Consider the following 17,183-nt stretch of genomic DNA (forward strand, 5'->3'; position numbering starts at 1 on the left):
AATAGCTTACAGCCTAGGATGGAAGTAGGAGAAAGAAAGGCTCTTCTCTAGTGAAAATGTTTGAAAAGAATGCAAAATATCAAGGTAATCTAGGTATCGTATCATCACACAATACCCTTCACATAAAATTTACACATAGTCATCAGAAAGTAGCCAACAATGCTTCAAAAAATGGGCTACACTGTTAATCAAGAAGCTCTCCAGTTAAGCCCACACAATAAATAAGAATATGCGTTATCATAAGATGATTTCTAACAGGAATGTTTAGATTGGAAAGTCAATTATAGGCTTCATCATAGAGAATCCATTTTATAAAATGTCATTTACTTACAAATGTTCATAAAGTAACCCGAATATTTGAAAACAAATTGGCAAGTCAGTAAATACAATTAAAAAAAAATTAGCGCTATTTACTCAAACATGATTTGTAAAAGCAATAGATTAAAAAATGTAAATTAAAAAAAAATACTCATATTTTGGGATAGAGAGTATTTTGCTCAGTAGGTCATCAACAGTGAGCTCTCCAAGTGTGGATGGGGGAGACCCCCAGGTGGCCCCCTTTGAGTTTAATCTCCACTAAGTAGAGGCTTCCTTGACCCTCATATCATTGACCATGGAATGACCTAGAGAAGCCAACTTTCAAGTCTCAGAGGTCACTGGTAATGAATGCTAAGGTGACCTTGTTTCTATGGGTCCACTAGCATGAGATTTTTGCTATTGGACTGCTGTAAGAACAAATAAAATTTTATATGTCCATAATTAATACAAATAATCCATCATATTTATTTGAATGCAACCACCAAAATAATGCATTAAACTACCACTTAGCAACATACTTAACTTTTATAAGAAACCCGCATGAAAAATGTTCTTGTATGTAATTCAACTATTTAAACAATTGGGGTACTTGACACAGAAGTCACTTATTATGCACTGAAATAGGAAGCGATAGTTTCCCCTATTGTAAGAGTACAGAACCTACATTCTAAAAAGAGTAGCAGGAAATGTGATACTTAGTTGAAAGTAGAAAGTGTTTTTCCAATTTTACGTGATTTTAATTTATAATCATTAGTTTTATTAACTGAGATTATATTTTGATAACTGCATCACTAACAATATTATTAAAGTAAACCCCACACATACTTGCCAGTTAGGGAAGGAAATCTATTTTACCAGTAGTGAGACTAAATTTGTGCTGATATATTTACAGCCTCTGGATCTGTTCCCACAAATAGCCCTGCATAACACAGAGTAGTAGCTCAGAGAAAGGACTATGGAATTGTCCTATAAGGGTTTGAATACTGGTTCTATAGTGGAAAACTTACTTAACCTCTCTGTGTCTCAGTTTCCTCAACTGTAAAAGGATAAAGAAGTCTCTCCCACATAACACTAATATGATTATGAAACAACTTAATATCTATACAGTGTGTAGAGCAGTGCCTGAAACATGGCAAGTCCACAATGGACATTAGTTACATGAGTATTGTTAGAGCAGTAGGCAAAGAAAAGGAGGTGCAACAACAGTTAAAACTGCATTTATGACTTCTGCTTCTGACCAAGATGGAGTAACAGGGGCCAGATTTACTCTCTCACTTGAAGCAACCAAAAAAAAAAAAAAAAAAGGAAATAACATAAAACAATAGTTTTCAAGATATTTGACTTCAAGCAATAAAGGAGAGTGATGTTGCAGAGAAGAGAGACAGACAAGATAAGCCCTACAACTCCTTGGGGCACTGCATTAGAGAGTTTCCATCTCACAGAGCAGGAAGGAGAAACTGGGGCAAAGCCCAGCAGGTTCCCTGAGTAGAGGAGACAGAGTCAAGAGCCTGGTAAGAACAAAGCATGTGAAGTCCATAGGCAGAGGTTGGAGAGGAAAAAATGAACACTGGTGATCTGCAACACACCCCTCTTGAGCTTTCAGCAAAGCACTGATCAGTGTATGTAAGTAAGGAAACTCATCAATGCTGGGAAAAGAATCATCTGAAAGGATTAATTGGGAAATAGTGCTAACATGCACATGGGGTTGGGAATAGTGCCCATTCATATCATCCAGACTGGAAACCTCATAGTTCACTGTCCTTGGTTAGAGTACTCAGAATGGTCTTACCTCAGTAGTGAGCCCTAGACTAAACACTGCTCTAGTGTGAGCTAACGAATTTTAAAAGCAAGACCTAAAAGGATCAAATCCCCTTCAATTCAATGTTTCCTGAACAAAGCTCAAGCATATAAGAATACAAACATATCCAATAAGCTAAAAATCAAAATGTCTGGCATTTAATTGAAAATTTCCAGGCATACAAAAAAGTATGACTCATATTGAGGAAAAAAAATCAATTGAAACTTACACAGAATTGACACAGATTATTATTAGCAAAGAAAGACAATAAGGTAGTTATTATAACATCCATCCATATGTTCAACAAGTCAAATAGATACACAAAAGATACTAAAATTTGAAAATTTCAATGTCTGAGATGAAAAAATACACTGTATGGGATTACTGGCAGGTTAAACACTGCAGAAGAAGAAATTAGTGAACTTGAAGCCAGCAATAGAAATACTCTGAAAGGAAATAAAAGGGAAAAATGATAATTTAAGAAAATAAATAAAACATCAGTGAGGTGTGTGACAAAACAAAATCAAGCAACCTAATATGTGCTTTAACTCATATATGTGGTAATTGAGTCCCTTAAGAAGAAGAGACCGGGGACGTTAGAAAAAATATTTGAAGAAACAATGACTGAAACTTCCCAAATCTGATGAAAACTATACAACCACCAATCCAAATAGCCTAATGAACTCCAAACATGAGAAACAGAATAAAACAAAATGAAAGAACATCAGAAACAAATTGCTCAAAACCTTAAAAGCAGCTAGAGAAAAAGATATGTCACACTCGTAGAAACATAGACACAGATGGCTGCAAATTTCTCACCAGAAGAAAAGCAAGTGAAGAAACAGCAGAGCAATATTTTGAAAGTACTAAATGAAAAAATGTCACCCTAGAATTCTATATTGTGTGAAAACAATTTACAAAAATGAAGGTGAGGGCTTCCCTGGTGGCGCAGTGGTTGGGAATCTGCCTGCCAATGCAGGGGACACGGGTTCGAGCCCTGGTCTGGGAAGATCCCACATGCCGCGGAGCGACCGGGCCCGTGAGCCACAATTACTGAGCCTGCGCGTCTGGAGCTTGTGCTCCGCAACAAGGGAGGCCACGATGGTGAGAGGCCCGCGCACCGCAATGAAGAGTGGCCCCCGCTTGCCACAACTAGAGAAAGCCCTTGCACAGAAACGAAGACCCAACACAGCCAAAAAAATAAATAAAATAAATAAATAAATAATAAAAATAAAGGAATTCCTTAAAAAAAAAAAAAAAAAATGAAGGTGAAATAACAACTTTTTTCAGACATACAAAATTTGAAAGAATTTCTCACCAGCCGATCCACACTACAAGCAATATTAAAGGAAGTCTTTGAGGCAGAAGGAAAAGGATACATGGAAATATGGATTAATACAAAGGAATGAAGAATACCAGAATTTACAAGGAAATTATCATGTAGATTTTAAATGTCTTTTAAAAATAATTGAAAGGGTGAGACTTCTAAAATGGCTGAGTGAGAAGCCCGGCAAATCCTACCTCTCAAAAGCAATGATAAAACTTGAAAAAAAAATGTTAAGGATAACAACTGAAGGACACTGGAAACTGACCACAGACATACAACAGATCTAGAAGCATACATTCAAGAAAATCTACTGAACCTCAATAAGGACAGTGAGAATCTGTGTTCTTTCAGCTAGAGGCTGCTCCACCCCCAGCCCCTCGGCACTGAACTTCTACCAGGGCTGCGTAGCCAAGCACATGGAAAATTCCTTCCCAAGGGACACTGCCAACAACAGCTATCTCAGTGACAAGCAATAAGGGAAGGCCAACATTGCAGCCAGCCTGAGAGTTCAATGCTGTTGGGGGTAAAGCACTGACAGGCTGACCAGCCAGACACTTAACAAATTTAGAGGAATTTAGAGGAACCAAATTTGTACCAGTGGTCAGGGAATACATCTCTGAGGAAGAGATATTTAAGTGGAGACCTGAATGATGGGATGTGGACAGACAGGTGAAAAACTTGGGAAGAAGCATTTCAAGCCAAGTAAACCACTTACGCAAAGAAAAGAGTTTGTTGGCAAGTCTTGAGTTGCATTATGTGGGTGAGTTGAGTTGGAGAGATTTGAGATGACTTAGGGTATAATTTGGAGATAGCATATTCAGAATTTGATATTCTTTAGATGTGTAGGGACACATGTGTCAAAGGTGACTCCCATGTCTCTAGTGTAAGTTCCTGTGAATGATGGAATCATTAGCCAAGACCAGGAAAACTAGAAGAAGAATAGGTTAAGGGGTGGGGTGAATCAGGTCAAGAAAGCAATTTGAAACTCATTAAGTTTTATGTACTTGTGAAAGAACAATGTTCCTGATAAGAGATTGATTCCGTTTTCTTAATAATTGGTCCTATTGTCCAACTCTGAGGTTTTTCAAACATCAGAGGTCATTTCAGGATTAAAATTCTGGTAACAAATTATAACATTTTAAATGCCTATAAGTTATTCCTTTAGACTAATTTAGTTACTATAACCCACTTTGTTCTGCTGCACTTTATTAGATGTGTATTGGTATGTCTTTCAATATTTACTTTCAGCAAAAGCCTTACATGTATTCTTTTAGATGCAATAATTTGGGAGGTGATTAAAAATAAATCAGTGAGTAATTGTGTAATAACTTTAATTGAAATTAAATAAATTAAAATAGCACTAAACAAATGTCTATTATATACAAAAATATGAGAGGCTGTTCTGGTTTCATATGATTTTAGGGTTAATATTATTTTAACTTTAATATTTTTCTACTTAATATCAGATAAAACCATAAGGCTATATTATCAAAGTTTAGCAAAATTTATCGTTTTTACCCTTAGATAAAAATCTATCTTCTATTTATACTTGAACATAAATTGAGAATGAGAAACCTATGCCCAAGTTTAGCTGGTCTACAAAATATCGACATTTCCCCTCACCTGCACTGGCTCCTTAGCACCTGGAGGACAGAAATTGTGCCTTACTCTTTTATTCAGTGGGGGGCCTTGAATGGGGTTAAAGTTCTGTAAACACGTACTGAATTGAACTGACACTTTTTCTAATTGAGTTTGAGTATTTTCTACTGTTGCCATAATTGGAATGGATAATACAGATCAGTGTTCTCTCATATGACTAAAGACCATTATTAACTTCCAGAGTTTTTCTTTGTCATGGTGACTATTTCTCCTTTCATCCTATGTTCTTCTGTTCCTATTAATGCATTTTCAAAGCTGAAATCTACTTAGAGCAGAACCAGTACTGAACAGAAGGAAGTTCCATATGCAGACTTTTCTCTTGATATTCTCCCTAAATATTTCAAAATACACATTATTTTTATAGAATGTTAACAACAGATTTATAAATATTGACACATGTGGATGCTGTTATGTAAAACCTACATTTTTTTCACTGCAAGAGTCTATGTATTCTTTTTTTTTTTTATTGGAGTATAATTGCTTTACAAAGTTGTGTTAGTTTCTGCTATACAATGAAGTGAATCAGCTATATGTATACATATATCCCCTCCCTCTTGGACCTCCCTCCCCACTCCCATCCCATCCATCTAGGTCATCACAGAGCACCGAGCTGAGCTCCCTGTGCTATATAGCAGGCTTCCACTAGCTATCTATTTTACACATGGTAGTGTATTTATGTCAAACCTAATCTCCCAGTTCATCCCACCCTCTCTTTCCCTCCTTGTGTCCACACGTCTGTTCTCCACGTCTGTGTGTCTATTCTTGCTCTGCAAACAGGTTCATCTGTACCACTTTTCTAGATTCCACATATATGCGTTAATATGCGATATTTGTTTTTCTCTCTTACTTACTTGACTTTGTATGACAGACTCTAGGTCCATCCACATCTCTACAAATGACCCAATTTCATTCCTTTTTATGACTGAGTAATATTCCATTGTATATATGTACCACATCTTCTTTATCCATTCATCCGTCAGTGGACATTTAGGTTGTTTGCATGTCCTGGCTATTGTAAATAGTGTGGCAATGAACACTGGGGTATGTGTGACTTTTTGAATTATGGTTTTCTCAGGGTATATGCCCAGTAGTGGGATTGCTGGGTCATATGGCAGTTCTATTTTTAGTTTTTTAAGGAACCTCCATACTGTTCTCCACAGTGACTGTATCAATTTACATTCCCACCAACAGTACAAGAGGGTTCCCTTCTCTCCACACTGTCTCCAGCATTTATTGTTTGTAGATTTTTTGATGATGGCCATTCTGACCAGTGTGACGTGATACCTTATTGTAGTTTTGATTTGCATTTCTCTAATAATTAGTGATGTTGAGCATCTTTTCATGTGCCTCTTGGCCACCTGTAAGTCTTCCTTGGAGAAATGTCGAGTTCTTCCGCCCATTTTTGGATTAGGTTGTTTGTTTTTTTTGATATTGAGCTGCCTGAGCTGTTTGTATATTTTGGAGATTAATCCTTTGTCTGTTACTTCGTTTGCAAATATTTTCTCCCATTCTGAGGGTTGTCTTTTCATCTTGTTTATGGTTTCATTTGCTGTGCAAAAGCTTTTAAGTTTAATTAGGCCCCATTTGCTTATTTTTGTTTTTATTTTCATTACTCTAGGACGTGGGTCAAAAAAGATCTTGCTGTGATTTATGTATTCTTTTAAATAAACACAAGATTTTAAAACAGACAATTATATGTTCTATTCCCTTCTTCTATTCCCTCTTAACCAATTTGATTTTCAATGCCTGATTTGACACAGGACTACAGTGCCACATGGATGACTGGTAGACCCCCACGGGGCTTACCATTCTGTGCCTATCTAGTCCACGTTTCTAACAATTTATGCACTCTTTCTCTCCTTTCTTCCCTACTCCTTTCCTGTCTTCCTTCCGTCCCTCTCTTATTCAAACAATAAACACAGTGATAAACATAAAATTACATTACAGTAGTGGGGCTAATACAACACAATATGACAAAGGAACACTTGAGAATGACATGGAGCACGAACATGGGGAGACAAAGTAGATGGCAGAAAAGAAGGGACAGAAGAGACCCAAAAGCTGACTAACAACCTCGTTAAAGAAATGAGGGTGGAACTGGGGATAATTATCCAGATGTGCGGGGCTTCAGATACCTGTGTCAAGGGTGTCAACTTGGAATTGGTCACAGTATGTAAATTTTGTTGAAAACTTAAGAAAGTGGATTAAAACTCAAAGAGAAACCCTTTTAGAGTGGAATACAAAGCCTAGAACAAGTACATAGGGAATGTTGACACTGGATGGAGGGGACTGCTAGAGAGGGGCGGGGTGAGGGAAAGTGAGGAACCCCATGCCAGACACTAGCCTTGGTATGCAGGTCAGCAGGGGCTCTAAGAAGACCCCATGCACTCCATTTCTACTCTAGAAATGGGGGAAGGGCTTTTCAGTTAGTGAAAATATATATGCCAAGCCAAGAAGCCATGAAAATCTGCAATCTTTACAGGAATTGTAAATATCATTATAAATGGAATGTAAAGAGATGAAACTGAAAAGAGAAGTTGCATATAAGAGACATTAAATGCCAAGATAAGCAATTTGGACATTCTCTCACTATCAACAGAGCAGTGGAAATACACATCAAAAAAGATAGTAATTATCACTTTGAGCTGTAAACCATATCACACTAAATTACTGCCAAAAATAAAAATGAAAAGTGCTGCACTTGAATAATTATTAATAATAAGAATGAAGACAAAACAGAGCCACTACTATTGAGGAATGTATTTTGTGTTGTTTTACAAATAGTGGTGATTATTTTCTGTTTGCATTTTTATGCTAGGAGTCCCTTATGCCCAACAGCTCGTGTTTGCTCAATTTAGGATGCACGCAGGTTCCATGACAGCTGTACAGCCAACTGGCCCTTCAGGGGATCAGACACGCAGCTTTGATCTTCCTGGTACTGACCTCTAACCCAAGAAACTAGAGTAATATCTCCTCACGAAGAACGTCAAGCTAATGGCAAATCCCCATCAAACAGCACGTTCTGCTTTGAAGTCAGTAAACCTCAAGTTATTTCCAGAGTAATGGGAAAAGGAGACACTAATTTCATGGGATCAAAGAGAAACACTAAATATCAGGTGTCCTAGCCATTGCAGCAGTGAGCACACCAAAAGATCCCAGAAACAAAAGAATGAAAGTTAATGATCAATGGAAAGAGGGAAAATAGATTCATAGCAATGCAACACGATCTATGCTAAATGTTCCATGGACTCATAAACACTAGAGAGCAGAGGCGGGGTTAGGAAGCAGAGCCAAAGTGGGACAGGTCATTAGGAAGGGGTATGAAACAGAGGCTGAAGGTGACCCTTGAATATGGGATGGGTGGCTTGGTGAGACTCACCTCCAGAACCACCCATTGTCTGTTGGGTTACCAAAGTGGAAATGATACCATTGCTATTAAACAACTCATGTCCACCCCTATCCCTATCCCTGTACCACGAGAACACTAAATTCCTGCTCCCACAATTTATATATGCTATTTCTTCCTACAAGCACCATCCCTGCCTCCTGTCTCACTGCCCATGCCCTCTACTTTGAAAACCGACTGCTGGAAAGGTTCCTTTTCTCACCCAACTGACTGAATACTCTATTCCCCATGCCCCATGTTCACGTTACAACATTTTATATTTGTTTTGTACAATTTTATGACTTCTCATAAAATCCTGACAAAGAAATAAATAATTTTAGAAGCATCCCCCACATCTAATACAGTTCTCTGCAAATAAATAAATTCATATATGACAAGTGAGGGAATAAAGAAATCAATGTCTGAAGAGTATGGTAGTTATGAAAACAAAATTAGGAAAAAAGACAGATAGTTTTAAATCTTAGATTCAATATGTAATAGCTCCAGAAACTTCTTAATTTCTCCAAGGTTCAGTTTCTTCTTTCTCTGAAGCAGTGAGATTACTACTATACTGAATTCATTTGGTTGGTGTGGGAGTTGAATGAGAAAATGTCTGTAGGAGGTAGGATCTGACACATTAAATATCATGTATACGGTAGATCTTATGGTTACACTTTTCTGCAAAGTTAATGGTCTGATCAGGTACAGAATGAGGTGTGATCAAAAACCCAAGATGTTCCCATCCAACTTATTCTTTGGGTTATTCTCCAGTTTTCTAGAATATTGTTTTGTAAATTAATTTTTTCATTTTGTGTTAATTTAAGAAATACCAGTATATTCTGGACCTTCAAAACGGCAGCTGTAGAGTTGATTCCCTATATATTTCACTGAATGCTTTTATGCTCACGTTTATGCTCACATTGGCTGCCAGATCTTTTACTTTTATCATCAGTGGGGAAAAGAGGGAAGACATAATACATAAATGATGTTCAAAAGAAGGTTCCACAGCGATGCAAGTAAAGTAGAGGGAAAAGTGAGTCATCATGGGGAACAGGGAACACGCACTCACCTGTGTTCCCACAGGAGGATCATCCCAGTGTCAGAAGACGGCACCATCAATCACCATATGTAACTGTTCTTGATTTGAACTTTGTTCATTTTATGAACTGCCTGCTATGAAACAGATATTCTGCTAAGCTCTGCGAATCTAAGATTCTAAGGCTCACTTCAGGTCCTCCTCTGAATTCAACCTTAAAATAACTATAATATTATCAAGACTTTCCATAAACCCAGTTCTACATGCACAGGTATTTAAAAGGTTGAAGAAGTCAAGTTCAGTTTTCAATTTGGTGTTTAGAACACATCACTCCGTCATCGATTTCCATCGGGGAATAAACACCACTTACTGTATGCACATCCGTACACTTCAATCCTCATCCCAATCCTGCCCTTGGGATTCCAGGTTAAGGGGAGAAAGCGCAGGAATCTGGCTTCGAAGGGAGGCTGGAGTCTGTAGTGCACCACGCTGTCTGCATTTGTGTTTCCTGGAAAACCCTGGGAGAAAATGGAGAAGGCGTCAGTGTGTCTGCAGAATATCGTCTTCCTATTGTCACCTCACATGCTAATGAGCGATCAATGCTTCATTTTGTTAATATGCAAATGGATGTTTGCTTTCGAGAAACTCTGCTAACATTTAAGAGGGATGTGACAACCTCTCTTCAATGCCTGGATTAGTGACCATCATCTAAATTTTCCTTATTTGCAGGGTAGTTTAAGTTTCAATGGCAAAATTAAACCAGCTATAAACCTGCTACTTTTCGAAGGCTTGCTTTTAGAAAGTTACTCATCCCCTAAATCATTTCCTAACCTCCAAGCAATCAAGACACTCACAAGCAACCTCACATCCAGGACAATCAAGCACAATGGTAACCTGCAGGTTTTGCAATAAGAATCCTAGATCCAAAAATTTGAGATCTAGGGGGGAACCTGATCAGTGTTCTAGTTCAAAACCTGTAACTTATAAATACAAACCTCAAGCCTGAGAAAATGAAAAGATTCTGTGGAGGCAAGACAGCTATTATCCAGCATGGCCAGGACAAGATCCTGGGGCTTCGGATTTCAATCCCTGTGTTCATTGTGTGTTGTCAGGCTGCCCTAAGTCATCAGCGTTTAGAGAAACATATCAATGCCACCTGCTACAAGACAGAGGTGTGCTTTCTTAGCCGCAGTCATTTGACTTCATGCTAGAAGGGGTCAGCATGAGAGCAAAGAAACTTGTTATACGGAGTGTGACTTCTTTTTCATGGTGTTCTTTTTAATGTAAATATCAGCAAGAAGGGAAAACAAAGAATGCATGATGTTGTTGTACATATAGCATCTTAACAGAAAACGTTGCCCCATCCAAGACTGGACCAGTTTAAGCTCTGAAAACAGAGTAAGGGCTCTCAGGTATGGGTCTCTTCTGAAATCTACTGTCAAATGTAAAAACTATCTAAATTTCACCAATTTTTTGGAACCCACAGTGAAAACATAAAATGCAGTATATTTTGGGATGGGTCACCTTCAAGTTCTGCACTCTTTGATTTCACAAATTTTTATTATCCAGAAGTCAAAGGTGTTCACATAATAGTTCTCCATTTAATAGTAATAAAATTAGGGAACAAAAGGGGTCGATGCTTTCTCATGCTCACTTGCACTAGGGGGACAAACCCACCTACCTGCCATGCAGTTAATACAAACAGCCAGATACAATTACGCAGCCCAGGAGCAAGACTCTTTAGTTCTACAAGAAATGATGCTTGCCTAGTTATTTAGCTTTGTGAAATGCTGAGCCAGGTTTAACAACCAGACCAAACAAAGCCAGTAATCAAGTTTGTGAATCATGACCACCAGGGAGATTTCCTTGGTATAAATAGATGTAACTAAAAAACCCCAGAAAACTCAAATGTAGTGAGAGCGCGTGTCCCAGACATTATAAAGAAAATGGTTAGATTATAAGCCTATAAAATTCCTTGCACTAACTCATCAAAATTCCAGGATAGAGAGTCTTGTTCCTACTTTACACATGAAAATGCTGACTTCCCCAAGGTCACAGAGGTAACGAGATGGAGAAGGATTTTGTGGAAGCTGGTTGCCACAGGTTAGCTCTGTATGGGACGGCCTAGTCCACTGTTGAAACTCTGAACCTAGAGTAGGGCTGCTGAGGAAGCACTGGTGGCTCTTCGCTTCCATGGAGGACTTTTCTTCCTGTTCCTACGAGCTTCATTTTTTCACGTGTTAGAACAAACTTCTTGGTTAATGAATGAAACACCACCATGGAGGCACTCAATCATTTCTCTTGTTCAATGAAAGTGAAATCTTTGACCTACATCATCTTTTCTTTCAAGTGTTAACAACCGTTGTGCCAATATCAGGTAAGCTCTTTTCACTGCCTCTATGCTCCAAAGAAGAACTCAAGAATGTCCACTCCCTGTCTTTACACTGGACCCCAGGCTGATGTGGGTAGAAGCAGCATTTTCCCAGCTCCACCTCTGCCTAAGGCGTGGCCTTAAGCTGGTAATATCTGCTGCAAGTCACAGTTCCCTCGTCTACAAAACCAGTTTGGTAAAACCTACTTTAAAGATTTGAGTACGAATTAAGTGAGATAATGTCTGAAATGTAACCCACCCACTGCCCACCTGGAGGTAAATGCTCCAGGAGTGGTGGACGCCCGGCTTGTGGCCGTGGCTGGTGTTTTGGTTATTACTGGTGCATTTGGTAGAGAGAGCTCATCTGTCAGACTCTGCATCCCGTCTTTACATTTAATCTCAGGTTCAATGTCCAAGACCTCCAGATAAACAGTCAGGAGAGGAACATTGCCTCTTACATTTGCTGCAATTCTAAGGTTATAATTCAAGGTAAGAAGTAAAATTGATATTTACTTTAGTAGCTGACAAAACTTGTAAACCTCAGCATGAACTACATAATGAAATTATTTCCTAGGAATGCTACTTAAATTGTTTTATTTTCCTTATATAATATTACTTCTTTCTGAAGTATTTTGTTTATTGAATACAAACTCTGAAAACTGTACCTCAGCTTGGTGTGATGACAATACCCTACAGCAAAAGGAGTTTCTCTTTTTGTTTTAATGATATTTAAGACAGAATACTCTTTTTTTTTGAGACAGAGTACGCTTCAAGAAATATTTCAGGTGAGAATAATCGATGTTAATAGTATATGAATAGAGGAGATGAAGAACACACTCTACAACTTCTGAGATCTGCACACAAAACATTCATTATATGTGATTTTAATCACAATCAAATATTTGAAATGTATGTACCTATGTATACATATATGTATACCTATGTGATTATCTTAATTAATTCTAATTTCAAGAAATTACATTATTTTTGTCCTATACAGAACTATCAATAGTTCCTTTGAATATAAATAAATGATACATTTCTTTAAAGATACAGAAATTTAAATGAAATGAGTTTGGAGTAGAAGGGATCTCTACTAGCATGCCACTCAGACATTTGGGGCTTATTACTGAAATAATCTCATATTTTTTACTAAGCTAATGTTTATCTTTTAAAAATGTGGCATAATCTATTTTTTGGATTATATAATTTTGCTTTGGTGTTTCTAGAACAGACATAAATGTACAGGCTGAGCATAAAATGTCAGGAACAAAGGCCCACTCTTGCTTTGTTCTAACAAGTGAAAAAATGAAGCTCGTAGGAACAGGAAGAAAAGTCCTCCATGGAAGCGAAGAGCCACCAGTGCTTCCTCAGCAGCCCTACTCTAGGTTCAGAGTTTCAACAGTGGACTAGGCAGTCCTATGCAGAGCTAACCTGTGGCAACCAGCTTCCACAAAATCCTTCTCCACCTTGTTACCTCTGTGACCTTGGGGAAGTCAGCATTTTCATGTGTAAAGTAGGAACAAGACTCTTCTATCCTGGAATTTTGATGAGTTAGTGTAAGGAATTTTATAGGCTTACAATCTAACCATTTCCTTTATAGCATTCCTCTGTTAGCTATTACAGAATTAAAAAAACAAAGCAACAAAACTCTTCGCACTATTGATCACCAGAACCACTTCAGTTTGATGTAGATTCAATAGTCAATAGCTTAAGGACATCACAATTGAACATTTTATCCACTATTAAGAACAAATATTGTTTGATAAAGTTTTCAGTTTCTACAAGCATGTTTTTTAGCTACGTGCGAAAGTGACTAGAGTCTGTGGCTTGTGGTCCACTCACATGCTATAAATGTATTTCCAAAATAATTTATTTAGAAATTGATGATGCTTCTGAAAAGCTGCCAAGTCCTCATTTAGCTTGTTTAGCAATCACATCAGTGGCATCTAAACAATCATGAGAAAGGATCGGTATGAGGCCATGGTTTCTTGTGTAATGTTGAGTCATCACAATGCTGTATTGAACGACCTTCAAGATGCCTATAATGCATTTATCAGTTTAAGTTTGAAGTATTTGTGACTTAAGAAAGACTTTTACATCAATTCTTTACTTCAAAATGTGAGAGGCACTGCTTATAGCAATAGGTCTCAATGCATTAAAAATTAATGAAGATTGTCTCTACTCTCTGTCACTAGGAAATTAGGGATCCATAATTCAAGCACACTGTTAAAAGAGTATTTTACCACCTCTGAGGTAAGGGGTAGGATGTTTTTGGGATTAAAAGGGCACACAGAAATCCCCATGTTCTAATTCTGGCCTTTTTAATTGCTGGACGGTGATGATCTTAGACAAAACATTTTATCTTCCCAACTCTCAGCTTCTTCATGAGTAATGTGGGAACAATAATAAGTATTATTGTTAAAAATAATAATACTCTGTTCCTGTTATTTCCAGAGGTTCACAGACCATGAAAAAGTATACTAAAATTACTTCCTATAATTAGACAATGAAAAAGTTGTACTAAATTGCTTTAAAGCAAATGGTCTTGTTAATTATTTTTAATATTTTCTTGAACTGCAAAATACTACAACATTTATACATGAATAAACTTGAGGAAAGTATCCTTTCACTTTAGTTTTATCGAGTGAACTAAAAATTCAGTAATACGGTTTGTGATGCCGAATATGTGACCTGGAGTGAGTCACTCACTCTTTGAGACCTTGTTACAGGGAAGAACCAAATCTGACTACACGTTGGATCTGTTTCTTTTACTTTAACCTTTGCCTTCCGCTGCTTTTGTTCACTAAAAGGATACTGTCTGTACATAATGGCCTGCCTCAGGGAACCCTGCCCCTCTGCCTGAATGTTAAACCAAAGTGCCTTTGTTCAGGGAAACATACGGACTCTGTCCACCTGTGGATGGCTGCAATTAAAAAGAAATTAACACATCCCCTCCCTGAGGCTGGCCATTCCAGGGGATATTCGCAAAACTAATGGCCCTTTTACTTTATCTCCTCATCTCCTCCCCATCTCTGTGCTATAAAAGAAACTGGCATCCAAACCCCGATAAGATGGTTATTTTGAGACTTTAGTCTGCCATCTTCTCGGTCGGCTGGCTTTCCGAATAAAGTCGTATTCTTTCCCTCAATGCGTCATCTCTGATTTATTGGCCTGTCCTGCGGCAAGCACAGCAAGCTTGGACTCGGTAACAACCTTAGTTTATCCGGGTACGGGTGCTTTGTACCAGGTGAACTCTAAAGTTTTCCCTTCTGTAGATAAGTTTACCTCAACACGTTCCAGAAGGTAAAAGAATAATCTCTCCTTCTGCTTGATTAAAGTAAGCAAACATCTACCTAAAGTGCACTTAAAATATTTGCTTTCCAGACATTTATGTAATATATTCTGCCATGAAAATCTCAAGTTGTGGTCAATGTGTTGGAAAAAGTATGCACTTAATCAGTATTTCCAGTTTGGGTTTATGGCCTCTTGGTGGAAGCAAGTCAGGAGAGTCAAAAGCAGAGAGAGATAACCATCTCCGTGTGTCCCACCACCTTCTCCTACAGCAAGAGGGAACCCACCTGCCCCATGGCTGAGCACAACTACACCACACAGGAACTCACAGCGCCTGGCCCTGAAGTAATCCGAAACCCAGGGCCAATGCAGATCTGTGAAACTGGGTCCTAAATGCTGCTTTTAATTGACATGCTTTTGTTATCTGTATTGTTTAGACAGCTGCAACGTAAGCATGATAGAAACATTATTGAAATCAAGTATTTTTCAAACACATTGCTAAAGTTATAGGCTTTTACTTTTTTTTTCCCTGCTGCTTGAAATATTATTAATCTAGGATGGAACACAGCTCACCCTTCCTGTGCAGCAAAAGTACAGCTCAAGTTTCTCAATACTCTTTCTTTCCCAATCTTTCTAAATGATCAGGAAGAAAACATTTTAGAAGACATCTGGGAACATATCTTTTGCTGGCAAAGATGTTGAAAACAGAGAAAAAGTCAGAAAAAAATTACTTCCAATGACATCAAGACCATATTTTGAAATTGTTACCGACCAGGGTTCTTGGCGTCCTTAAACAATAAAAATTGATCAGAGGTCAGACAAGAAATTCAGGCAAGGCTTTATTGGGGCCCCTGCTGCAGCACGGGGGAGCGAGAACAAACAACAGGCTCCTTTGCTTGCGTGCTCCCTAAGTGGGGGCGAGCTTGCTGCTTATATGGCAGTGGTCCCCAAACCTTTTTGGCACCAGGGACCGGTTTCATGGAAGACCATTTTTCCACGGACCGGCAGGGGGTGGGGTGGGGGGATGTTTCAGGCAGTAATGTGAGCGATGGGGAGCAGGAGATGAAGCTTTACTCGCTCCCCTGCCACTCACCTCCTGCTGTGCAGCCTGATTCCTACCAGGCTGCGGCCTGGGGGTTGGGGACCCCTGTTATATGGCGTGAGGGCAGGGGTGTGTCCAGGGGTCGGGCCAGAAGGGTGGCTTAAGTGGTTTGCCCACTGCTTAGGTGGTGTTGTGTGCAGGGGGCACGTGCAGTACCCTGCTTTTGCTCTGGCATCTTCAAAAGTGGCAGTTGGCTTTTTTGGTCTCTTTGTATCTTTTGTCCAGAATTTGCCCCAACTGGGCGTGCACGTCGTTATTTTTAGTCCCATACAGTTTCTTTGTATTTTGTTGCTCGAGGAGAGGTGTGTCGAGGTGCAAGCACTGCAACACTGCAGCAAAGGGCCCCAGGTCCCAGCAAAGGGTCCCAGGTCCCAGCCTGTCTCAAAATCAATATATGGCTGTTGAAAACAATACTAGAACACTGCAAATAAAAGTATGTTATTTGATACATGGCACAAATTTAGTTCTGACAAATGAATTGGCTTCTAAACTTCAAGAGTAACACAAAAGAAGAAAATGAAGTATGGTTAGTGTTATTAAGGAATGCCTCAAAGGAGTGCTGGGTAGTGGGCATATTCTATTAGCAGCTTCAAGGAATTAAATAAAGTAATGAAATTAAAGGAATTAAAGTATTTAACTGTGAGTCTAGACTGTTTTAGGACTACTGGGAGAATAGCACTAACCCAGTGGCCTCCTGTATATGTTGAAAAGAGTAATATGCAAATTGGGTCATTTGTACAAAATTTAGGAAGATTTCTCATTAAGAAGTTCCATTGACTTAAAGTGATACCAATATGTGTTTAGTTCAACATTAAACTACTTCAAATGGTAGGGAATTCCTTTAACCTACTGTTATGTTGAAGCCCTAACCCCCAGTACCTCAGAATGTGACT

The 17,183-nt window shown here is 38.5% G+C and overlaps 1 protein-coding gene across 4 annotated transcripts in view; it reads right to left on the bottom strand.

Annotated features, from left to right (window-relative positions):
- LOC103017183 (contactin-associated protein-like 3) overlaps nucleotides 1–17,183 on the bottom strand; it is a 250,501-nt gene that overhangs the window by 92,290 nt on the left and 141,028 nt on the right. For all 4 annotated transcript variants that reach the window (XM_057547774.1, XM_057547777.1, XM_057547775.1 and 1 more), the window contains one exon: nucleotides 9,894–10,041. In XM_057547774.1, the coding sequence (XP_057403757.1) occupies nucleotides 9,894–10,041 (148 nt within the window). The remainder of the gene's footprint in view (nucleotides 1–9,893; nucleotides 10,042–17,183) is intronic.

Source organism: Balaenoptera acutorostrata, chromosome 6 (genome assembly GCF_949987535.1).
Source record: "Balaenoptera acutorostrata chromosome 6, mBalAcu1.1, whole genome shotgun sequence".
Taxonomy (NCBI): domain Eukaryota; kingdom Metazoa; phylum Chordata; class Mammalia; order Artiodactyla; family Balaenopteridae; genus Balaenoptera; species Balaenoptera acutorostrata.